General features: G+C 37.0%; 4 protein-coding genes and 2 long non-coding RNA genes across 8 annotated transcripts; 4 read left to right on the plus strand and 2 right to left on the minus strand.

Moving 5' to 3' along the window:
- Window positions 1-182: 182 nt before the first annotated feature.
- Window positions 183-5,226, plus strand: tmco6 (transmembrane and coiled-coil domains 6). The gene is made up of 13 exons (XM_054597900.1): window positions 183-373; window positions 869-975; window positions 1,053-1,165; window positions 1,491-1,674; window positions 1,821-1,925; window positions 2,293-2,384; window positions 2,519-2,635; window positions 2,769-2,883; window positions 3,249-3,429; window positions 3,950-4,044; window positions 4,189-4,356; window positions 4,467-4,601; window positions 4,682-5,226. Exons 1-13 carry the CDS (start codon window positions 283-285, stop codon window positions 4,700-4,702), a joined length of 1,524 nt encoding a protein of 507 aa, XP_054453875.1. The 5' UTR covers window positions 183-282; the 3' UTR covers window positions 4,703-5,226.
- LOC129090308 (uncharacterized) lies at window positions 2,550-16,917 on the minus strand. Its single transcript, XR_008531190.1, has 3 exons — window positions 16,793-16,917; window positions 15,949-16,028; window positions 2,550-2,624 (listed from the first exon to the last, which is right to left on the minus strand). It is a non-coding gene; the product is annotated as an uncharacterized LOC129090308 (long non-coding RNA).
- On the plus strand, window positions 6,754-9,635 carry LOC129090304 (membrane-spanning 4-domains subfamily A member 4D-like). Its single transcript, XM_054597905.1, has 7 exons — window positions 6,754-6,810; window positions 6,953-7,101; window positions 7,226-7,336; window positions 7,697-7,753; window positions 7,854-7,976; window positions 8,075-8,188; window positions 8,429-9,635. Exons 2-7 carry the CDS (start codon window positions 6,970-6,972, stop codon window positions 8,477-8,479), a joined length of 588 nt encoding a protein of 195 aa, XP_054453880.1. The 5' UTR covers window positions 6,754-6,810; window positions 6,953-6,969; the 3' UTR covers window positions 8,480-9,635.
- LOC129090306 (uncharacterized) lies at window positions 10,199-15,919 on the minus strand. The gene is made up of 3 exons (XR_008531189.1): window positions 15,818-15,919; window positions 13,759-13,875; window positions 10,199-10,288 (listed from the first exon to the last, which is right to left on the minus strand). It is a non-coding gene; the product is annotated as an uncharacterized LOC129090306 (long non-coding RNA).
- Window positions 12,292-15,803, plus strand: LOC129090305 (membrane-spanning 4-domains subfamily A member 4D-like). Its single transcript, XM_054597906.1, has 7 exons — window positions 12,292-12,518; window positions 12,661-12,809; window positions 12,934-13,044; window positions 13,405-13,461; window positions 13,562-13,684; window positions 13,783-13,896; window positions 14,137-15,803. Exons 2-7 carry the CDS (start codon window positions 12,678-12,680, stop codon window positions 14,185-14,187), a joined length of 588 nt encoding a protein of 195 aa, XP_054453881.1. The 5' UTR covers window positions 12,292-12,518; window positions 12,661-12,677; the 3' UTR covers window positions 14,188-15,803.
- LOC129090302 (membrane-spanning 4-domains subfamily A member 4D-like) lies at window positions 16,681-21,865 on the plus strand. Of its 3 annotated transcripts, none has more exons than XM_054597903.1 (7): window positions 16,681-16,754; window positions 18,293-18,441; window positions 18,566-18,676; window positions 19,034-19,090; window positions 19,191-19,316; window positions 19,418-19,531; window positions 20,339-21,865. In XM_054597903.1, the coding sequence occupies exons 2-7, from the start codon at window positions 18,310-18,312 to the stop codon at window positions 20,387-20,389; spliced, it is 591 nt and encodes a 196-aa protein (XP_054453878.1). In that variant the 5' UTR covers window positions 16,681-16,754; window positions 18,293-18,309; the 3' UTR covers window positions 20,390-21,865. The 3 variants fall into 3 exon arrangements, with proteins under 3 accessions (XP_054453878.1, XP_054453879.1, XP_054453877.1); XM_054597902.1 differs by lacking the exon at window positions 16,681-16,754 and adding an exon at window positions 17,300-18,150; XM_054597904.1 differs by lacking the exons at window positions 16,681-16,754; window positions 19,418-19,531 and adding an exon at window positions 17,295-18,150.
- Window positions 21,866-21,918: the final 53 nt, after the last annotated feature.

Here is a 21,918-nt window from a genome sequence, read left to right on the forward strand (position 1 = left end):
GGATATTTTGTAGATTCCCTGGCGTAATATGAATTACATTTGTTTGCTGTTTGTATGTGTCTGTGATTTAAATGTATGAACAAATGTCTCAATAAAAATCTCACAGCTCGTTACACTGCGCATGCGTCATACCCCATAACTGTTTAAACTGCACTCTAGCGCCGCCTGCCGTAACACTCCGACATCGCAGCGCCATCGTCACGCACACCAACGTTAGCTTCACTCAATAGCTTTGGTTCTAAGCAAAGAACTTACGTTGATTCTAGAACTCAAACTGACCGAATGTGGCGGTTAAACAAAGTTCGGCACAAAGCTGGTCGCCATGGCGACAGTTTGGAGGAGCTCAAATTAAAGAGGCGAGAGCATGAGAAAGGTAACGTTACCGTTGACGTATGGGTTAGGTCACGAGCCAACGTAACGTAACATTCCAATAGGACGTTGACGTAAACACTAAAACACTGACGTAGGGTCTACCTGTAGAAAAGACTGCAACAGCTGACGTCACTGTACATAAAGAATCATAGGTGGTCAGATAAACATGTCAATCAACATAAAGCACATTTAACCCAGAGACTTTAAGTAGAGAGATGGACCATGTGTCATTAAATTGGTATTTAATATGAATTGCACAGTCTTCAAGTCAGGAAGACAACACAATATCTACAAAAACAGATCTAGTCATGATGTTAAAATGACATCTGTAACTTAATTCCTCCAGCTACTGTGACTTCCTTACAGTCAATGTGTTATTCCTCATCCACAGGGTAATTGACAGATTAATGGCATTTAAAGTGTAATTTAACACTGACCAGTATGTTTGATTGACTGAAGCAGAAAGTGAATGGATTATTTTTTGTCTTTGTTAAAGCACTGAGACAAGCCCGCAGAGACAGGCAGCTTGTGAGCAAGAGACTCCTGCTTAATGACGATGAGGACCATCCAGAGGTCACCATGGACACCAGCTCGGGAGAACAGGTGAGACAGACAATCGTAGGTAATGCTTTGGTAAGTCAAGTCAAACAAACCATCTGAATCTGCTCCTCTTTTTATAGGACGTGGTCAGTTTGTTCACCAAACTTCAACACAGTGGGCCAGAGAGAGAGGCCCACCTGAAAGCTTTAAGTAAAGTTCTCCGCGACCCATCAGCACAGCTCACCTTCATCAAGTATGGTGGTCATTTTTGTTGCCACATAGAAACATGACATTAAATTACATTATTGACATACAGTACCAGTCAAAAGTTTGGACACACCTTTTCATTCAATGGTTTTTCTTTATTTTTTCTACATTGTAGATTAATATTGAAGACATTCAAACTATGAAGGAACACATATGGAATTATGTGGTAAACAAACAAATGCTCAACAAACCAGAATATGTTTTATATTTTAGATTCTTCAAAGTAGTTGAATGAGAAGGTGTGTCCAAACTTTTGACTGGTACTGTATGTATCTCTGTTTCTCATGTGTCATAATCTGTCCTCCCTGTAGGCAGGAGAATAGCATGCATCTCCTGGTTGGTCTCCTCACTGGCTCTGATGCTACTTGCCGTCTGCAGGCTGTTCGCTGCCTTCATGAGCTGTCTCACTCTCCCCACACCAACGTGGCACCAGCCTGTCTGCCTGCCGCCCCCTACCTGCTCACCTACCTGTCAGGCCAGAGCACCAAATTCACTGTGAGTACCCTCTCATACCAGTTGTAGTGTAATATCATCTAATTATGCAGGGGATTTTAACTTTCCGTGTGTGTGTGTGTGTGTGTGTGTGTGTGTGTGTGTGTGTGTGTGTGTGTGTGTGTGTGTGTGTGTCCATGTGTACACAGGAGCTGTGTCTGTACACGCTTGGTAATTTATGCCCTGACAGCGATATTGTAAAAGAGAAGCTCCTGGCCCAGGGAATCATACCAGCTCTGGCCAACTGTATAGAGGTAAACTCCCAAGATTCATTGTAAGACCACCTCAGTCACAATTTATATCTTCACTCTGCCTTGTTAATATGTCAGTAAATCTTTAACAAATAATAATAGCTGGACCTGAATATTCTGTTACTTGTTTGTTGGATAGGTATTTGGTTTTCAATTTTGGTATTCAGATATTTGTTTTTCATTTTTTATTTTAACCCCTCGTGATTGCAAACATGCCTGAACAGATAATACAGATAATCTATAGAGTTTTTGCAAAGAAACCAAACCAAAATCTATATTTTTTACGATAGAACTGGTGCCACACAATGTAGAAATGTAAAGGTAACAAATATAGTCATGTTAACATGATATTTTCTGTGTGTCTGTCCAGAACCAGAGACATAACCTTGCGGTGGTGGAAGCTGTGGGATTCACCCTCTCTCAGTTTCTCCAGGCTAAAGATGCAGCAGAGAAAATAATCCCGTAATGACACATTAGTTTATCTCTCTATTCTCTTTAATTGCTGTTTTCTCAGAAAATGTTCATATGATATATCTTGTGAGGCATTGCTTACAATAAACTTTCTGTTGCATGATAGTCTTCGTCTGTGTCTGCAGGATGGTCCTTGCTTCCAGCTTACCATCAAACTTGTTATTACTCCTGACTCCTGATCCAAAGTTTGGCCTGGCACCTGCCATTGAGTGTGCGTGGTGTCTTCACTACCTCACATGCAGGTGAGAGAGAAGTGTCAACAGACTCTTATACACGATATAGTCAGTTGTCATTGTATGTGCTTCAAAACAGTGTAATTTCACTTATCATAAGAGTGATGATCTGTCCTTCATCTGCCTTTATCTCACTCAATAGCATGAAGGACAACAGAGTGCTGTTGGCTCATGGGGCCTTGTTGCAGTGCAGTTCCCTGTTAGTGTCACTGGGTGGTGCTGTGGCTGAAGGAAACAAAGAGGAAGGACTTGAGCTGGTAAGGAAATTATTAATTATAGTATTTCTTTATGGTTGTTGTTTTTTAAGGCTCTTGTTTTTTCGTTTTTGTTTGTTTTTAAATTCTCAGAACAAATCATGTTCACCAGTGTTCATTTATTTTGTCAAGAAAGCAGCTGCAAGTGTTCAAGGAAGACTATATATTTATATATATATATATTTATATATATATTTATATATATTTTATATATATATATATTTTTTTTATATATATATATATATTTTTTTTTTTTTATATATATATATATTTTTTATATATATATATATATATATATATATTTTATATATATATATATTTTTTATATATATATACTGACATGGAGATTTTTAATTCTTCCTCTCTAGTTCATCTGTCCTCTCCTGAGGTGCGTGGGAAACCTTCTGTCCTCCTGTCCAGTGAAAGAAATGGGCACTCAAGTGGGTGACGTTCGTATCGCAGTTGCTCTATGTGCATTTCTTCAGGCCTACCTGCATACCGAGCCAGCGTTGGCTAGAGAGAGTGCCTGGGTCCTCAACAACCTCACAGGTTTGTCTGTCGTAGACACACCTGATAGCTGCTGAAACTTAAACACATTTGTCTGCACTGATTTTGGTCTTTAAATACTGTATATTGGGATTTCTCTTTTCTATATTCTTTGGTCATTTGGGTCTGGGACAGACTGGGTTTGAGGACAGCTTATACCATAAAAAAGTAATATTGTACACTACATCATTATCAATGCGTCACTCAGACGGTTGTTTAATGTAGTTTGCATTCTATTTCAGCAACAGGTCACTTGGCACCTGTGCATCACCTGTTTAACTAAACTGAATAGATGTTTGTTTAAATACTCACCCCATTCAAATGCTAAATAAAATGTATGTGGGTGGCTATTTTATATGGGTTTTGGCAGGAAATGTATACAAGGCTCGATGTATTTTGTGCAGGACGTGTTTCAAACACACAGATAGATAGCCATTAAAAAAGTCTTAAAAGTCTTTATTTATTAGGAGTTCATGTTTGTAATGAAGTTTGCTCCAATGCATTTTCCATCTCGCTGCTACAGCTCACTCCAGTGCTTTCTGCTCTGCTCTGCTGACTCTCAACTTGGTCCCTGGACTGATCCAGCTCCTCCCTTTTTCTCAAGGCATCAATACCATGGTCTGTGCAAACTGGGGCAATCTTTGATATTTCATAGAATATTATGTCATTGTAGCAATTTTTATTTCATTATCTCTGAATAATCTAGTTTTCTCATTTCTCACTCACTCCATCTAACTGCCCTTTTTGTAATATTCTTGTTAGATCATGAGGATTCTAGCAAATATTGCCCACAAGAAAAAGGAGTTCTGTGCTCAGCTGGCGCATCTTGGATTGCTGTCTGCACTCTGTGCCACACTTAAAATGGCCGACCAAGAGATGGTGACCTTGAGTATGGATGTCCTTTACATGCTGGTAGTTAGTGGTCCACAGGTAAATTAGTGCAGCCTGCTCAGTGGGGATAACCAAACCAGACAATGAATAGCTTTAAGCAAGCTACTGTAGCTTTGATAGCTTTAACCCAAGTTATTCTTTCCCTTAAGGTGGCAGAGGAGTTTCTGAGGCAAGGCGGTCTTTCACTGTTAGAAGCCATTCAGTACAACAGTGAAGGAGAGATAAGAAGAAGAGCAACACACCTCCTGGAGGAACACCTGCTGTCCTACTCATCTCATTGCTCGGTAAACACTGTGTTCTGTTTGTTGAATTTGTAATAATTCCGATTTTTAAAAACTGACTGATATCAACTGTTTTGCTGCAGGACAACAACCCATGTTCTTGAGGCAATCCGGAGGCATCAAACTTAGACCCATTCGTGCGGTGTGTCACCACTACCATGAGGACACACTTGAGAGTACTGGACTGCTTGTTTACTTTTTGCAATCTGTCATAATGTACAAACAATGTTGTAAAATTTAAAGTAATTTTTAATACCTTTTGAATATGATCTACTGGTATCTCCAGTTTTCTTATGTATGCTAGTTTAATGTATGTAAAGATGAGATATTATATTTTTAATACCTGAGACCTTTAGACGCATATTGCATATTGTGCCACCATCACTTGAGAGACGGTAGTAGACTGATGTATTTTTGCTCATCAAAGTCTCTCATGTGAAACTGGAACACCTCAAGTCTGTACAGACGATGGGTTTATATGACCGCCTGTAAGTATGTAGAATCATGATGCAAAAGCACCCGTTTTTTTTGGTTTTGTGATTGTGGCGGATTTTAGAAGTATTGTGCATTGCAAATAATGCATTGCCAGTAAAAAACTGTGTTTTCATGAAATAAATACTAAATGAATATCAACTTTACGACAGATTTAAGATTCAAGTTTTTGAGAGTCAAATATTCTCTGGGTAACAATATTTAAGTTTTATTGGTTTTGGTTAACGGACTAAATTAAATTAATTAGAAATAAAGATTAATTATGAGGACAACAATAATAGTCAGCATTAGGGTCATTGCTCCAGATCACTCTTTTCAACTTATCAAACACTTGTTATCCCAGCTGTTGCTCTGCACAACCAGAGACCAGTACAAAAGGTGCTACAATAAAGACTGCGTTTAAACCCCAGAAATATTCTGATTAATGCCTGCAGGTCTTTTTAGGGCTTCTTATGTTTGATTATAACAAACCTTTGTCTATAGCTGAGGCAATAATTCTATTTACTGATAAAGATATCAACAGAAAAAGAACCGGCAATTATTTTGATAATTGATCATAATAATCAGTTAATTTAGATAATAATCAGCAGATTAACTGGTAATTGTCCACATCGACCTGCAAAAAATCAAATTAGATTCTTGATATCACCAGTGCAAAGGGAGATTTAATCTCAGGACTGCAGTATTAAAAATCAATATTTCAGATCTACTTATCACTTTATATATATAAATACATATATATATATGTATATGTGTACAGTACCAGTCAAAAGTTTGGACACACATTCAATGGTTTTTCTTTATTTTTATTTTTATTATATTCTACATTGTAGATTAATATTGAAGACATCCAAACTATGAAGGAACACGTGGAATTATGTTGAAAACAAACAAATTTTCAACAAACCAGAATATGTTTTATATTTTAGATTCTTCAAAGTAGTTGAATGAGAAGGTGTGTCCAAACTTTTGACTGGTACTGTATTTATATTAACGGGATTCGAACCCGTATCATTGAGTGGGAAAACATAATGGGTGGACAAAGAACTGTGCCATTACACTACGTCCAAAACACAGACATCAGTCAGAGACATAGGATAAATATAAGGTCAACACAGTCAGCAGTGGCTCTTTAAAGCACAAAGCAGCCAGATCAACTTGTGACCCTGTCCGTGTACTTTGGTGCATTTTTGAATTATGCTGGTTTCCAACATAAATAGGCGGCTCTTTGCAATCTGTTAATTCAAAATGTCATTGTAGTGCTTCAAATCAATGATAAAGATGTTTGTGATGTTGTCATGAGCTATATTACACAATGCTCCATGGTACACGGCCAGTGAGGTCACAAGTTGACACATTTCTCCACGCTGATCGTGGTGTAGTTGTATTACCTCTGACCATCAACAGTTTTTCCACACAATGTGAGTTCGAACCCTGTTATGTTTTTTTATTTTTTATTATTACTTTAACAGTGCTACAAAGTTTTTCCGTGTGAAACAGTTTTACACAAAACAGGCTCCAAACAAACGTTTTTGTTTTAAAACCCCGGTTTAAAATGAAAACAAAGTTGTGTAGACAGGGCCAGAGGAACCGCCTCAGCTCCTACCTTTTTAATGAAAAAAAAAAAAGTCTCAAATTTCCCCACTTCCTCTTTCCACCCACAATATTCCCTTCCTGGTATCATTCACACTGCTTCTCTGCATGAAAAACTAAACACAAGGTGCGTCACTTCATGTTTTTGTACAAATATTCTTGTATTCTTTGAGACGTTTTTTACAATATTGCATATCTGCCTCTTTAAATATGCTTTATAGTGGAGAAAATACATCTGGTTTGATAAATTATTTGTTCTCCTCCCACAGCCTAACACAGTGTGGCAATGGAGGAAACTGAGTCAACAACCAGAGACAGAACAACAGAACATGATGGGAATCAGGCGGCAGACAACATGCTACTGATGTCCAGCAAACCTCTGCATCGCTTCGTTCAAAAAGAGCCCAAAAGTCTCGGGGTAAAACATTAGACCATCCAGGGTCATAGAAATTCTATCATATGAACTTAAATGTTTACGCAAAGAGCAGCTGCAAAGTGTTATTCTACTCTAGGTTCTTAAATCCATTTATTCCTCACCTCAGATTGCCATTCTCATTTTTGGCTGTGCAGAGATACTGATGGGATTTGTGCTGGCCAAATCATCTAACTACACTTCTTATGTAATCTACACCCCCTTCTGGCAGGGAGCTCTGGTACATAACATTCTCTTCAAAGTTACAATATATCGTTTCACATCGGCTCATTAAAGCCCCTGAAAAAACTTGATTTCAAATGTTACAATTTTTAACATTTTGTGAAATATGCTCATTCGCTTTCTTGCAGAATGTTTCTTTTCCTTTCCTTTTTTTCCACTGAGTTTGATAATAAGATTAACACAATTCTCTTATCCATTGGCAAAAAAAGGTATATCTTTGTTAAATTGCTCAAATAAACGTTGCTTTTAACTTTTACTCCAGTACAAAGGAGCTACCGTATACAATCATCAATGCACTGTGGGTGAATGACAAAGGAAAATGATTGGGTTATAATTTTTTGTTGTTGTTGGTTTTTAGCTTCTTGTCAGTGGAAACCTGTCCATCTACACGGAGATACATCCATCGAAGAAGATGGTAGGTGTATTGTGATTATATGATATAGTTTCAGTGTTTAGCTTTACCTCTCTTTCTTTCTTTATAACTCACCTAATCATGTTGAATTTATCTTTCCCAGGTGACTGTATGTTTGGCTATGTATGTGGTTTCCCTTTTGGGACTTGTGGTCTCTATTGGCTACCGGATTAGCATCTTTGGCTATCTCAACTACTTGAGGTCCAGAAGATTTCCATACAGCCATGTAAGTAACGGCATCAGATACATCAGATATTTTAAAATATAAATGGACACATTTTCAGTGTATGAATAACTTACTCTCCAAATTCCCTCCGGCTTTAGAACCAGCTGTTTGGTATTGAAGTCATATTGTTCACTTCCTCTCTGTGTGTGTCGGTGCTTCTCATCTTCTTGTGTGCCGTTGCGCGGATGGCTCTGAAATCCACACGCACCCAGGTAAAACATTCTCATTGAATACCACAGATAACACAAAACAGTCAATGCCACAAAATCAGAATTAAACAATTATGCATTATAAAATATCCAATACAATAATATGGGGAAAACATTGCCTGTAACAACCAAAACATTGACATCTGATGAATGATATTATTCACCATCTGTGTGTCTGTCATCATGTTATTGCCTTCTTCTTGTCCTCTTCCCTAACACATACCACCTCTGTATCTTCAACAGGTCATCATCCAGCACATCCAACATCCACTGAGCGAAACAACATCAAACTAATCTCAGCCTTTTACGGTATTATTCTACAATTACTAACACTGGTTTCCTGCAGCGCACCTAACCTGTGAACATGTCCTCATAGTGTACAGTAAAGTGTATCACATGTGGATGGTCCACCACCTAGTGGCCTATAAAGCTCATACGCATCTATTTTTTGTTACCTACATCTGCACTAAGCTTCATTCTACAGTCTGTGTAACTGCAGTAAAGAATGCATTACTGAACCACATTATTTTGCTTTTGGTAAAGTTTGCTTCAGAATCAAAGTGATTTTTATATGGGAGAGGAAATATTTGACATGCACTTAACATTTAATACATGTACTTCCTGTATGGGTCCTATAGTAGTGAACACAGTTATGGTACAATGTGAATAAAAGCCTCAAGGAACAGGTCTTTCATACTGTTACTGATATCTATCAATTAGGTCAATTGCATTCTCTCCATGATAATATTATGTCACCTAACAACACTGGTCAGGGTTCATTGTTAAAGTTTTTAATGGGTTTTTTTTTTCACTTGCCTGATCAGGAATCCACTTGCTCAAAGTCAATTTTAACTTTTTCCTTTACAAACTATTTTAGGATCAAAGTTCAAGGTGCATTTAGGCGCACAAGTAGTATGTCCCAATTAAATGCATACTGCTCGCAACAGTCCCTACTTTGTAAGTGCAGCTACAGTATGTACGAAACGTAAAAAGAAACATTATTCTATTTGGAACGCAGTGTTTGTCTTTAGCCACAAATTATTCACCAATGTGCAACTCTCAACAGGAGATGACTACGTTTCCTGCATTATTATTACAGTTTGTTCAGTATATGGGCATTGCAACTTTTGATAATCAATGTGAACCTCTGTATACACTTACCTGCAGATATTTTACAGTGGGATATATTTTGCAGACGTGGGCTCCGTGATTTGTTAACAGGACAGCGCTTGTGTGATTGCAATTTAAGATTTACAGTATATTTTGCATACATTTGGCTTGGAATATTCTTCCAAGCCAAATGTATATGACTTAATGTATATGGTGATATGTGTTCATCTACATGACTGTGATATGAAGAGCCTGCAACTAACCTGTTGCCTTGTGAATGTGTGCAAAACACAGATTTAAATTTAGCTTTAGCTTATCAGGTACAATAAATGTAATGTATATTGTCTTTGTTAAATGAACAATAAAATTATAATTTTTTAAATGCTCAGATTAAATCATATTATACATATTCTTTATATATCCATATGCATAGACTGTACTTACTTGGACACTGTCTGCAAGTCAAAGTTGAGGTAAACTTGGATTAGTTAAGGAGTAATGCACCACACGTTATCTGAGTAACTTAACTTTAATAGTTAAGTTACTCCTTAACTATTAAACCTTCTGTAAGAAATTGAATGAGTAGTGAGTGAAATACACAAGCACAATAATGTTGCAATCCAATAGCTTTTCACACAGGTTAGAAAAACATATGACATCTCAACAACTTATGAAAGTAAGCACTTTACAGCCAAAAATGATTTCTCAAATCACAAAAACTGCAATGACAAAAGTAACATTTTGGTCACTTCATTTATTTCCAGTCATTCCTTCGAGTAGAGTTTATTTTAATGGAAGTCCTCCCCTGGTGGGGGGAGAGAAATCCAGCAGAGGCTTTTCTTGTTGCCATATTTGGTCCATGTGCATACATTCTTTATTTTTTAACATTCACAATATTTAATAGACGTAGCTGGCTGTGAACAGAGACTGCATTGAGGCCTTGTCAGCTGAGCTGGAGGGCTTGTACTCTCCTTTGGCGGCCAGGCCATTGATCTGAAGAGAGCAACAAAGCCTTGTGATTGCAAACATGCCTGAACAGATAATACAGATAATCTATAGAGTTTTTGCAAAGAAACCGAATCAAAATCAATTTTTTTTACAATAGCTCTGAACTGGTGCCACACAATGTAGAAATGTAAAGGTACCTTGGCAACTGATCATAATAATCAGTTAATTTAGACAATCATCAGCAGATTAACTGGTAATTGTCCACATCGACCTGCAAAAAATCTAATTAGATTCTTGATATCACCATTGCAAAGGAGATTTAATCTCAGGACTGCAGTATTAAAAATCAATATTTCAGATCTACTTATCACTTTATATATATAAAACCAAATACTTCGGTGCAGTTTTGAATTATGCTGGTTTCCAACATAAATAGGTGGCTCTTTGAAATCTGTTAATTCAAAATGTCATTGTAGCGCTTAAAATCAATGATAAAGATGTTTGTGATGTTGTCATGAGGTGACAACATAAATGGATAACTTGTCTTAAAAAATATCAGTGATAAACACTTTGTTTAATTTATTTGCTAATTTTACCCCTTGAGTGTGCCTACCATGTAGTACATACTGTGAGGCTATGAGACAAATTGAATGTGATTATGTATTTTACTTATTAAACTCTAATTAACTCAATTGTTTCACCAATCTGTATTTTTGTCTGGTTGCATTTGATCTGAAAAACATTTTTTTTGTGGCCTCTGATGCAGGATCGTATACATTGTGAATTTTACACCTGATGAAAACATCACAAACAGCTGCCTCATTTATTTGCAGCGTTGCAAAGACGTTTAGAACAGTCGATTTTTAAACATCCGCCCATTTGTTTCGCAACCAGCTATATTACACAATGCTCCATGGTACACGGCCAGTGAGGTCACATGTTGATCTTGCTGCCCTGTGCAGTTTTGGAGTGACTGCTGACTATTTTGGTTACATTTTTTAACAGCTTTTCCACACAATGATATGAGTTCGAACCCTGTTATGTTTTTTAAATTTTTATTATTACTTTAACGGTGATACAAAGTTTTTCTACGTGAAACAGTTTTACACAAAACAGGCTCCAAAGACAATTATGTGTTTTTTACCAACTTTATGATTATTATACTTAATTAACCAGCATAATTCAAAACTGCACCGAAGTACACGGACAGGGTCACAAGTTGATCTGGCTGCTTTGTGCTTTAAAGAGCGACTGCTGACTGTGTGTTGACCTTATATTTATCCTATGTCTCTGATTGATGTCTGTGTTTTGGACGTAGTGTAATGGGACAGTTCTTTGTCCACCCATTATGTTTTCCGAATCAATGATACAGGTTCGAATCCGGTTAAAATATATATATATATCATTTCTTTTCACTTATAAATGTGCTACAGAGTTCTTCTACGTGACACATGTCTACACAAAACAGGTTCCAAAGACAATTAGTTGGTTTTTTTTAACCAACTTTATTAACTTGCTCCCTTCCTGTTTAAACACATAAACAACAAAACACGTATCAAACGCGAGTGGACTCGTTTCCTTAAAAGAGACTCCAACGTCGAATCCGGTTTGTTTTGACCATAGACTGTGTATGAGAAGGTTTGTGTTGACCATAGACTGTGTATGAGAAGGTTTGTGTTGACCATAGACTGTGTATGAGAAGGTTTGTTTTGACCATAGACTGTGTATGAGAAGGTTTGTGTTGACCATAGACTGTGTATGAGAAGGTTTGTGTTGACCATAGACTGTGTATGAGAAGGTTTGACTCTGTAGTGAGAAACTAAACAATGTGGCATTCACGAGGACAGCCACGTGTTCTCTTCCTATTTTCAACATCTGCCGTAACTACGACAACAACAGACGCATTCGGCTGAAAGTCGCCAGTTAATATGGCCCCATGTTAAACCGTAACACCGGCACCCACATTCTCAGTGTACGTGAATAGTCATGTGATATTCGTTTTCAGGGGAGCAAGTCTGGACCATGTAGACATGTAGAAAACGAGTGTGGACGGAGATCGTTTTTGTTTTAAAACCCCGGTTTAAAATGAAAACAAAGTTGTGTAGACAGGGCCAGAGGAACCGCCTCAGCCTGTAACTTGCAAAAGCCTCAGCTCCTCCCTTTTTAATGAAAAAAAAAAGCAAGTCTCAAATTTCCCCACTTCCTCTTTCCACCCACAACATTCCCTTCCCGTTATCATTCACACTGCTTCTCTGCATGAAAAACTAAACACAAGGTGCGTCACTTCATGTTTTTGTACAAATATTCTTGTATTCTTTGAGACGGTTTTTACAATATTGCATAACTGCCTCTTTAAATATGCTTTATAGTGGAGAAAATACATCTGGTTTGATAAATTATTTGTTCTCCTCCCACAGCCTAACACAGTGTGGCAATGGAGGAAACTGAGTCAACAACCAGAGACAGAACAACAGGACATGATGGGAATCAGGTGGCAGACAACATGCTACTGATGTCCAGCAAACCTCTGCATCGCTTCGTTCAAAAAGAGCCCAAAAGTCTCGGGGTAAAACATTAGACCATCCAGGGTCATAGAAATTCTATCATATGAACTTAAATGTTTACGCAAAGAGCAGCTGCAAAGTGTTATTCTACTCTAGGTTCTTAAATCCATTTATTCCTCACCTCAGATTGCCATTCTCATCTTTGGCTGTGCAGAGATACTGATGGGATTTGTGCTGGCCAAATCATCTAAGTACACTTCTTATGTAATCTACACCCCCTTCTGGCAGGGAGCTCTGGTACATAACATTCTCTTCAAAGTTACAATATATCGTTTCACATCGGCTCATTAAAGCCCCTGAAAAAACTTGATTTCAAAAGTTACAATTTTTAACATTTTGTGAAATATGCTCATTCGCTTTCTTGCAGAATGTTTCTTTTCCTTTCCTTTTTTTCCGCTGAGTTTGATAATAAGATTAATACAATTCTCTTATCCATTGGCAAAAAAAGGTATATCTTTGTTAAATTGCTCAAATAAACGTTGCTTTTAACTTTTACTCCAGTACAAAGGAGCTACCGTATACAATCATCAATGCACTGTGGGTGAATGACAAAGGAAAATGATTGGGTTATAATTTTTTGTTGTTGTTGGTTTTTAGCTTCTTCTCTGTGGAAACCTGTCCATCTACACTGAGATACATCCATCAAAGAAGATGGTAGGTGTATTGTGATTATATGATATAGTTTCAGTGTTTAGCTTTACCTCTCTTTCTTTCTTTATAACTCACCTAATCATGTTGAACTTATCTTTCCCAGGTGACTGTATGTTTGGCTATGTATGTGGTTTCCCTTTTGGGACTTGTGGTCTCTATTGGCTACCGGATTAGCATCTTTGGCTATCTCAACTACTTGAGGTCCAGAAGATTTCCATACAGCCATGTAAGTAACGGCATCAGATACATCAGATATTTTAAAATATAAATGGACACATTTTCAGTGTATGAATAACTTACTCTCCAAATTCCCTCCGGCTTTAGAACCAGCTGTTTGGTATTGAAGTCATATTGTTCACTTCCTCTCTGTGTGTGTCGGTGCTTCTCATCTTCTTGTGTGCTGTTGCGCGGATGGCTCTGAAATCCACACGCACCCAGGTAAAACATTCTCTTTGAATACCATAGATAACACAAAACAGTCAATGCCACAAAATCAGAATTAAACAATTATGCATTATAAAATATCCAATACAATAATATGGGGAAAACATTGCCTGTAACAACCAAAACATTGACATCTGATGAATGATATTATTCACCATCTGTGTGTCTGTCATCATGTTATTGCCTTCTTCTTGTCCTCTTCCCTAACACATACCACCTCTGTATCTTCAACAGGTCATCATCCAGCACATCCAACATCCACTGAGCGAAACAACATCAAACTAATCTCAGCCTTTTACGGTATTATTCTACAATTACTAACACTGGTTTCCTGCAGCGCACCTAACCTGTGAACATGTCCTCATAGTGTACAGTAAAGTGTATCACACGTGGATGGTCCACCACCTAGTGGCCTATAAAGCTCATACGCATCTATTTTTTGTTACCTACATCTGCACTAAGCTTCATTCTACAGTCTGTGTAGCTGCAGTAAAGAATGCATTACTGAACCACATTATTTTGCTTTTGGTAAAGTTTGCTTCAGAATCAAAGTGATTTTTGTTGTCGTATGGGAGAGGAAATATTTCACATGCACTTAACATTTAACACATGTACTTCCTGTATGGGTCCTATAGTAGTGAACACAGTTATGGTACAATGTGAATAAAAGCCTCAAGGAACAGGTCTTTCATACTGTTACTGATATCTATCAATTAGGTCAATTGCATTCTCTCCATGATAATATTATGTCACCTAACAACACTGGTCAGGGTTCATTGTTAAAGTTTTTAATGGTTTTTTTTTTTCACTTGCCTGATCAGGAATCCACTTGCTCAAAGTCAATTTTAACTTTTTCCTTTACAAACTATTTTAGGATCAAAGTTCAAGGTGCATTTAGGCGCACAAGTAGTATGTCCCAATTAAATGCATACTGCTCGCAACAGTCCCTACTTTGTAAGTGCAGCTACAGTATGTACGAAACGTAAAAAGAAACAGTATTCTATTTGGAACGCAGTGTTTGTCTTTAGCCACCAATTATTCACCAATGTGCAACTCTCAACGGGAGATGACAAAAAAGTGAGATAGCTCTCTCCTAAGCTTTACTTCCATAATCATTTCCGGACAAAACAATGTGTTTAATTATCGTGTGTGTGTGTAAGTGTGAGAATTTATATTTTATATTGTGGCCACTTACTGTTAGCCTTAACCCTTATGTCATCAATATGTTTGATCATTGTCTACGTTTCCTGCATTATTATTACAGCTTGTTCAGTATATGGACATTGCAACTTTTGATAATCAATGTGAACCTCTGTATACACTTACCTGCAGATATTTTACAGTGGGATATATTTTGCAGACGTGGGCTCCGTGATTTGTTAACAGGACAGCGCTTATGTGATTGCAATTTAAGATTTACAGTATATTTTGCATACATTTGGCTTGTAATATTCTTACAGACATCCATCAAGTATATTGTTCAAAGTGTATGACTTAATGTATATGGTGATATGTGTTCATCTACATGACTGTGATATGAAGAGCCTGCAACTAACCGGTTGCCTTGTGAATGTGTGCAAAACACAGATTTAAATTTAGCTTTAGCTTATCAGGTACAATACATGTAATGTATATTGTCTTTGTTAAATGAACAATAAAATTATAATGTTTTAAATGCTCAGATTAAATCATATACATATTCTTTATATAACATTTTGGTCACTTCATTTATTTCCAGTCATTCCTTCGAGTAGACAAACAATTTATTTTAATGGAAGTCCTCCCCTGGTGTGGGAAGAGAAATCCAGCAGAGGCTTCTCTTGTTGCCATATTTGGTCCATGTGCATAATTGTTTTATTTTTTAACATTCACAATATTTATGTTCATATGATATATCTTGTGAGGCATTACTTACAATAAACTTTCTGTTGCATGATAGTCTTCGTCTGTGTCTGCAGGATGGTCCTTGCTTCCAGCTTACCATCAAACTTGTTATTACTCCTGACTCCTGATCCAAAGTTTGAGTGTGCGTGGTGTCTTCACTACCTCACATGCAGGTGTGCTGTTGGCTCATGGGGCCTTGTTGCAGTGCAGTTCCCTGTTAGTGTCACTGGGTGGTGCTGTGGCTGAAGGAAACAAAGAGGAAGGATTTGAGCTGGTAAGGAAATTATTAATTATAGTATTTCTTTATGGTTGTTGTTTTTTAAGGCTCTTATTTTTTCGTTTTTCTTTTGTTTTTAAATTCTCAGAAATAATCATGTTCACCAGTGTTCATTTATTTTGTCAAAAAGCAGCTGCAAGTGTTCAAGGAAGACTTGACATCAGATATATTTAGACTTAGTAGCTGAAAAGCATTACATGAACCAGCTTTGTTATCAGATAATTCAAACAAAAAGAAAAATTTAGACTAAGAGACTAATTCTGTGGTCTTGATTTTTTGTTTTATATATATATATATATATATGCAGTATATAATCTATCCTCCTGTAGTGACATGTATATTGACATGGAGATTTTTAATGATTCCTCTCTAGTTCATCTGTCCTCTCCTGAGGTGCATGGGAAACCTTCTGTCCTCCTGTCCAGTGAAATAAATGGGTAGTATATATATATATATATATATATATATATATATATATATATATATATCACTACCCATTTATTTCACTGGACAGGAGGACAGAAGGTTTCCCATATATATATATATATATATATATATATATATATATATATATATTTATATTTATATTCCTGATTCGTCACGCCCTTTCCACGTGACCCTTATCCGGAAGAGAACAACAACAACAGCCTTGTTAGCCTTATTAACTACCCGACTACCGATCAACTACCAGGTAATTCAACATGGTGTCAGATTACAGGCGTTGCTGACCTTGTCGTCTTTACTAGAAGCTGTTGCGCAGTAAATTATGCATTTAATAATTCCTCTACCGCCGACATGCGGAGGAAGCAGCTGTTATTGGAGCGATGAGCGAGCTGCGTGTCCAGCGGTGTCATCAGCCCTCCGGACGCGCCTTTCATACGTGTTTTGTTGTTTATGTGTTTAAACAGGAAGGGAGCAAGTTGCCCTTCCTTTGAAATAATACATTTGGTTAAAAAAACAACAACAATTGTCTTTGGAAATAAGTAAAAAAAATAAAAATGATATATATATATACAGTACCAGTCAAAAGTTTGGACACAAATTCAATGTTTTTTCTTTCTTTATTTTTTATTTTTTTTCCACATTGTACATTAATAATGAAGACATCCAAACTATGAAGGAACACATATGGAATTATGTGGTAAACAAACAAATGCTCAACAAACCAGAATATGTTTTATATTTTAGATTCTTCAAAGTAGTTGAATGAGAAGGTGTGTCCAAACTTTTGACTTGGTACTGTATTTATATTAACGGGATTCGAACCCGTATCATTGAGTGGGAAAACATAATGGGTGGACAAAGAACTGTCCCATTACACTACGTCCAAAACACAGACATCAGTCAGAGACATAGGATAAATATAAGGTCAACACAGTCAGCAGTCGCTCTTTAAAGCACAAAGCAGCCAGATCAACTTGTGACCCTGTCCGTGTACTTCGGTGCATTTTTGAATTATGCTGGTTTCCAACATAAATACGCGGCTCTTTGCAATCTGTTAATTCAAAATGTCATTGTAGTGCTTCAAATCAATGATACAGATGTTTGTGATGTTGTCATGAGCTATATTACACAATGCTCCATGGTACACGGCCAGTGAGGTCACAAGTTGATCTTACTGCCCTGTGCAGTTTTGGAGTGACTGCTGACTATTTTGGCTTCATTTTTTCTTACAACACATTTCTCCACGCTGATCGTGGTGTAGTTGTATTACCTCTGACCATTAACAGTTTTTCCACACAATGATGTGAGTTCGAACCCTGTTATGTTTTTTTCTTTTTTATTATTACTTTAACGGTGCTACAAAGTTTTTCCGCGTGAAACAGTTTTACACAAAACAGGCTCCAAACAAACGAGTGTGGATGGAGATCGTTTTTGTTTTAAAACCCCGGTTTAAAATGAAAACAAAGTTGTGTAGACAGGGCCAGAGGAACCGCCTCAGCCTGTAACTTGCAAAAGCCTCAGCTCCTCCCTTTTTAATGAAAAAAAAAGCAAGTCTCAAATTTCCCCACTTCCTCTTTCCACCCACAATATTCCTTTCCCGTTATCATTCACACTGCTTCTCTGCATGAAAAACTAAACACAAGGTGCGTCACTTCATGTTTTTGTACAAAAATTCTTGTATTCTTTGAGACGGTTTTTACAACATTGCATATCTGCCTCTTTAAATATGCTTTATAGTGGAGAAAATACATCTGGTTTGATAAATTATTTGTTCTCCTCCCACAGCCTAACACAGTGTGGCAATGGAGGAAACTGAGTCAACAACCAGAGACAGAACAACAGGACATGATGGGAATCAGGCGGCAGACAACATGCTACTGATGTCCAGCAAACCTCTGCATCGCTTCGTTCAAAAAGAGCCCAAAAGTCTCGGGGTAAAACATTAGACCATCCAGGGTCATAGAAATTCTATCATATGAACTTAAATGTTTACGCAAAGAGCAGCTGTAAAGTGTTATTCTACTCTAGGTTCTTAAATCCATTTATTCCTCACCTCAGATTGCCATTCTCATCTTTGGCTGTGCAGAGATACTGATGGGATTTTTGCTGGCCAAATCATCTGAGTACACTTCTTATGTAATCTACACCCCCTTCTGGCAGGGAGCTCTGGTACATAACATTCTCTTCAAAGTTACAATATATTGTCTCACATCGGCTCATTAAAGCCCCTGAAAAAACTTGATTTCAAAAGTTACAATTTTTAACATTTTGTGAAATATGCTCATTCGCTTTCTTGCAGAATGTTTCTTTTCCTTTCCTTTTTTTCCGCTGAGTTTGATAATAAGATTAATACAATTCTCTTATCCATTGGCAAAAAAAGGTATATCTTTGTTAAATTGCTCAAATAAACGTTGCTTTTAACTTTTACTCCAGTACAAAGGAGCTACCGTATACAATCATCAATGCACTGTGGGTAAATGACAAAGGAAAATGATTGGATTATAATTTTTTGTTGTTGGTTTTTAGCTTCTTCTCTGTGGAAACCTGTCCATCTACACTGAGATACATCCATCAAAGAAGATGGTAGGTGTATTGTGATTATATGATATAGTTTCAGTGTTTAGCTTTACCTCTCTTTCTTTCTTTATAACTCACCTAATCGTGTTGAATTTATCTTTCCCAGGTGACTGTATGTTTGGCTATGTATGTGGTTTCCCTTTTTGGACTTGTGATCTCTATTGGCCAACGGATTAGCATCTTTGGCTATCTCAGCCACTTTGGGACGAGAGGATTTCCATACAGCCATGTGGTGAGTAACGGCATCAGATACATCAAACGGTGTTTTAAAATATAAATGGACACATTTTCAGTGTATGAATAACTTACTCTCCAAATTTCCTCCGGCTTTAGAACCAGCTGTTTGGTATTGAAGTCATATTGTTCACTTCCTCTCTGTGTGTGTCGGTGCTTCTCATCTTCTTGTGTGCCGTTGCGCGGTTAGCTCTGAAATCCACACGCACCCAGGTAAAACATTCTCATTGTAAATTCATCCTAAACAAGCCTATTCCACTGAAATTAGATTCAAATTCAAATATAACTGTTGGGAGGGATATTTGTTTGAACAGCAGATGGAAATATGCATAGAATAAGTGAAAGCCACAAATAAAAACAGGAAAAGTAATACAAAATGATTGAAAGGGAGCAGAGAGGAAAAACATTCTGTTGACCTTTCCAAAGTCCTCTAGACCAGTGGTACCCAATTTTGTTAGCCCTCATGACCAGCTGCATATTTCTGTTGGTTATGGAAAGAGAGATTATCCAGCATGTCATAAGAAAAAACATTTGCTCTATAATAGGGCTATATCTACATGGGTAGCACAATATTTTTTTTCTGCTCTCCTATGGTGTTGATCGTAATCAAACTCCTCATCTATCATCCGACTCCTGGGTACAGCTGATAATTTGAAAGGTAGAGTTTAAGGTAATCTTAACCTCACTAAGAGAGTCCCTGAATGAATCCAAATCAACAATTCGTTTTAAAATGTCTTTCTATTTACCCAGAGAAGCCTAATTGAGATGAGGCTGCATTAAAAATGAGTCAAAAACAACATACCACAGATAACACAAAACAGTCAATGCCACAAAATCAGAATTAAACAATTATGCATTATAAAATATCCAATACAATAATATGGGGAAAACATTGCCTGTAACAACCAAAACATTGACATCTGATGAATGATATTATTCACCATCTGTGTGTCTGTCATCATGTTATTGCCTTCTTCTTGTCCTCTTCCCTAACACATACCACCTCTGTATCTTCAACAGGTCATCATCCAGCACATCCAACATCCACTGAGCGAAACAACATCAAACTAATCTCAGCCTTTTACGGTATTATTACAATTACTAACACTGGTTTCCTGCAGCGCACCTAACCTGTGAACATGTCCTCATAGTGTACAGTAAAGTGTATCACACGTGGATGGTCCACCACCTAGTGGCCTATAAAGCTCATACGCATCTATTTTTTGTTACCTACATCTGCACTAAGCTTCATTCTACAGTCTGTGTAGCTGCAGTAAAGAATGCATTACTGAACCACATTATTTTGCTTTTGGTAAAGTTTGCTTCAGAATCAAAGTGATTTTTGTTGTCGTATGGGAGAGGAAATATTTGACATGCACTTAACATTTAACAAATGTACTTCCTGTATGGGTCCTATAGTAGTGAACACAGTTATGGTACAATGTGAATAAAAGCCTCAAGGAGAACAGGTCTTTCATACTGTTACTGATATCTATCAATTAGGTCAATTGCATTCTCTCTATGATAATATTATGTCACCTAACAACACTGGTCAGGGTTCAATGTTAAAGTTTTTTTTTTCCACTTGCCTGATCAGAAATCCACTTGCTCACAGTCAATTTTAACTTTTCCCTTTACAAACTATTTTAGGAACTAGCGGAATGAAATAACAACAAATACCTAAGTTATTTGTCATGTTAAATCTTGAATTAAGTAAATTAATCTGGAGTTTTCCCCACATCTTCTAACACCACCAAACACCTGTGTCAAGGATATTTGACGTGCAAATGTCAGTGTCGAAATATCCATTCTACCAACTTATTAAGTATGCCAGTAAAGTGTGTCAGTAGAGTGTCCCAATATATAGTGTCCCAAATGCAACCACACAATCCTCAAGGCACCAGATATATGAGCAAGAGCAATCAAAGTTCAAGGTGCATTTAGGCGCACAAGTAGTATGTCCCAATTAAATGCATACTGCTCGCAACAGTCCCTACTTTGTAAGTGCAGCTACAGTATGTACGAAACGTAAAAAGAAACAGTATTCTATTTGGAACGCAGTGTTTGTCTTTAGCCACAAATTATTCACCAATGTGCAACTCTCAACAGGAGATGACTACATTTCCTGCATTATTATTACAGTTTGTTCAGTATATGGGCATTGCAACTTTTGATAATCAATGTGAACCTCTGTATACACTTACCTGCAGATATTTTACAGTGGGATATATTTTGCAGATGTGGGCTCCGTGATTTGTTAACAGGACAGCGCTTACGTGATTGCAATTTAAGATTTAAAGTATATTTTGCATACATTTGGCTTGTAATATTCTTACAGACATCCATCAAGTATATTGTTCAAAGTGTATGACTTAATGTATATGGTGATATGTGTTCATCTACATGACTGTGATATGAAGAGCCTGCAACTAACCGGTTACATTGTGAATGTGTGCAAAACACAGATTTAATTTTAGCTTATCAGGTACAATAAATGTAATGTATATTGTCTTTGTTAAATGAACAATAAAATTATAATTTTTTAAATGCTCAGATTAAATCATATTATACATATTCTTCATATATCCATATGCATAGAC

Source organism: Anoplopoma fimbria, chromosome 4 (assembly GCF_027596085.1).
Source record: "Anoplopoma fimbria isolate UVic2021 breed Golden Eagle Sablefish chromosome 4, Afim_UVic_2022, whole genome shotgun sequence".
In the NCBI taxonomy this organism is placed as follows: Eukaryota; Metazoa; Chordata; class Actinopteri; order Perciformes; family Anoplopomatidae; genus Anoplopoma; species Anoplopoma fimbria.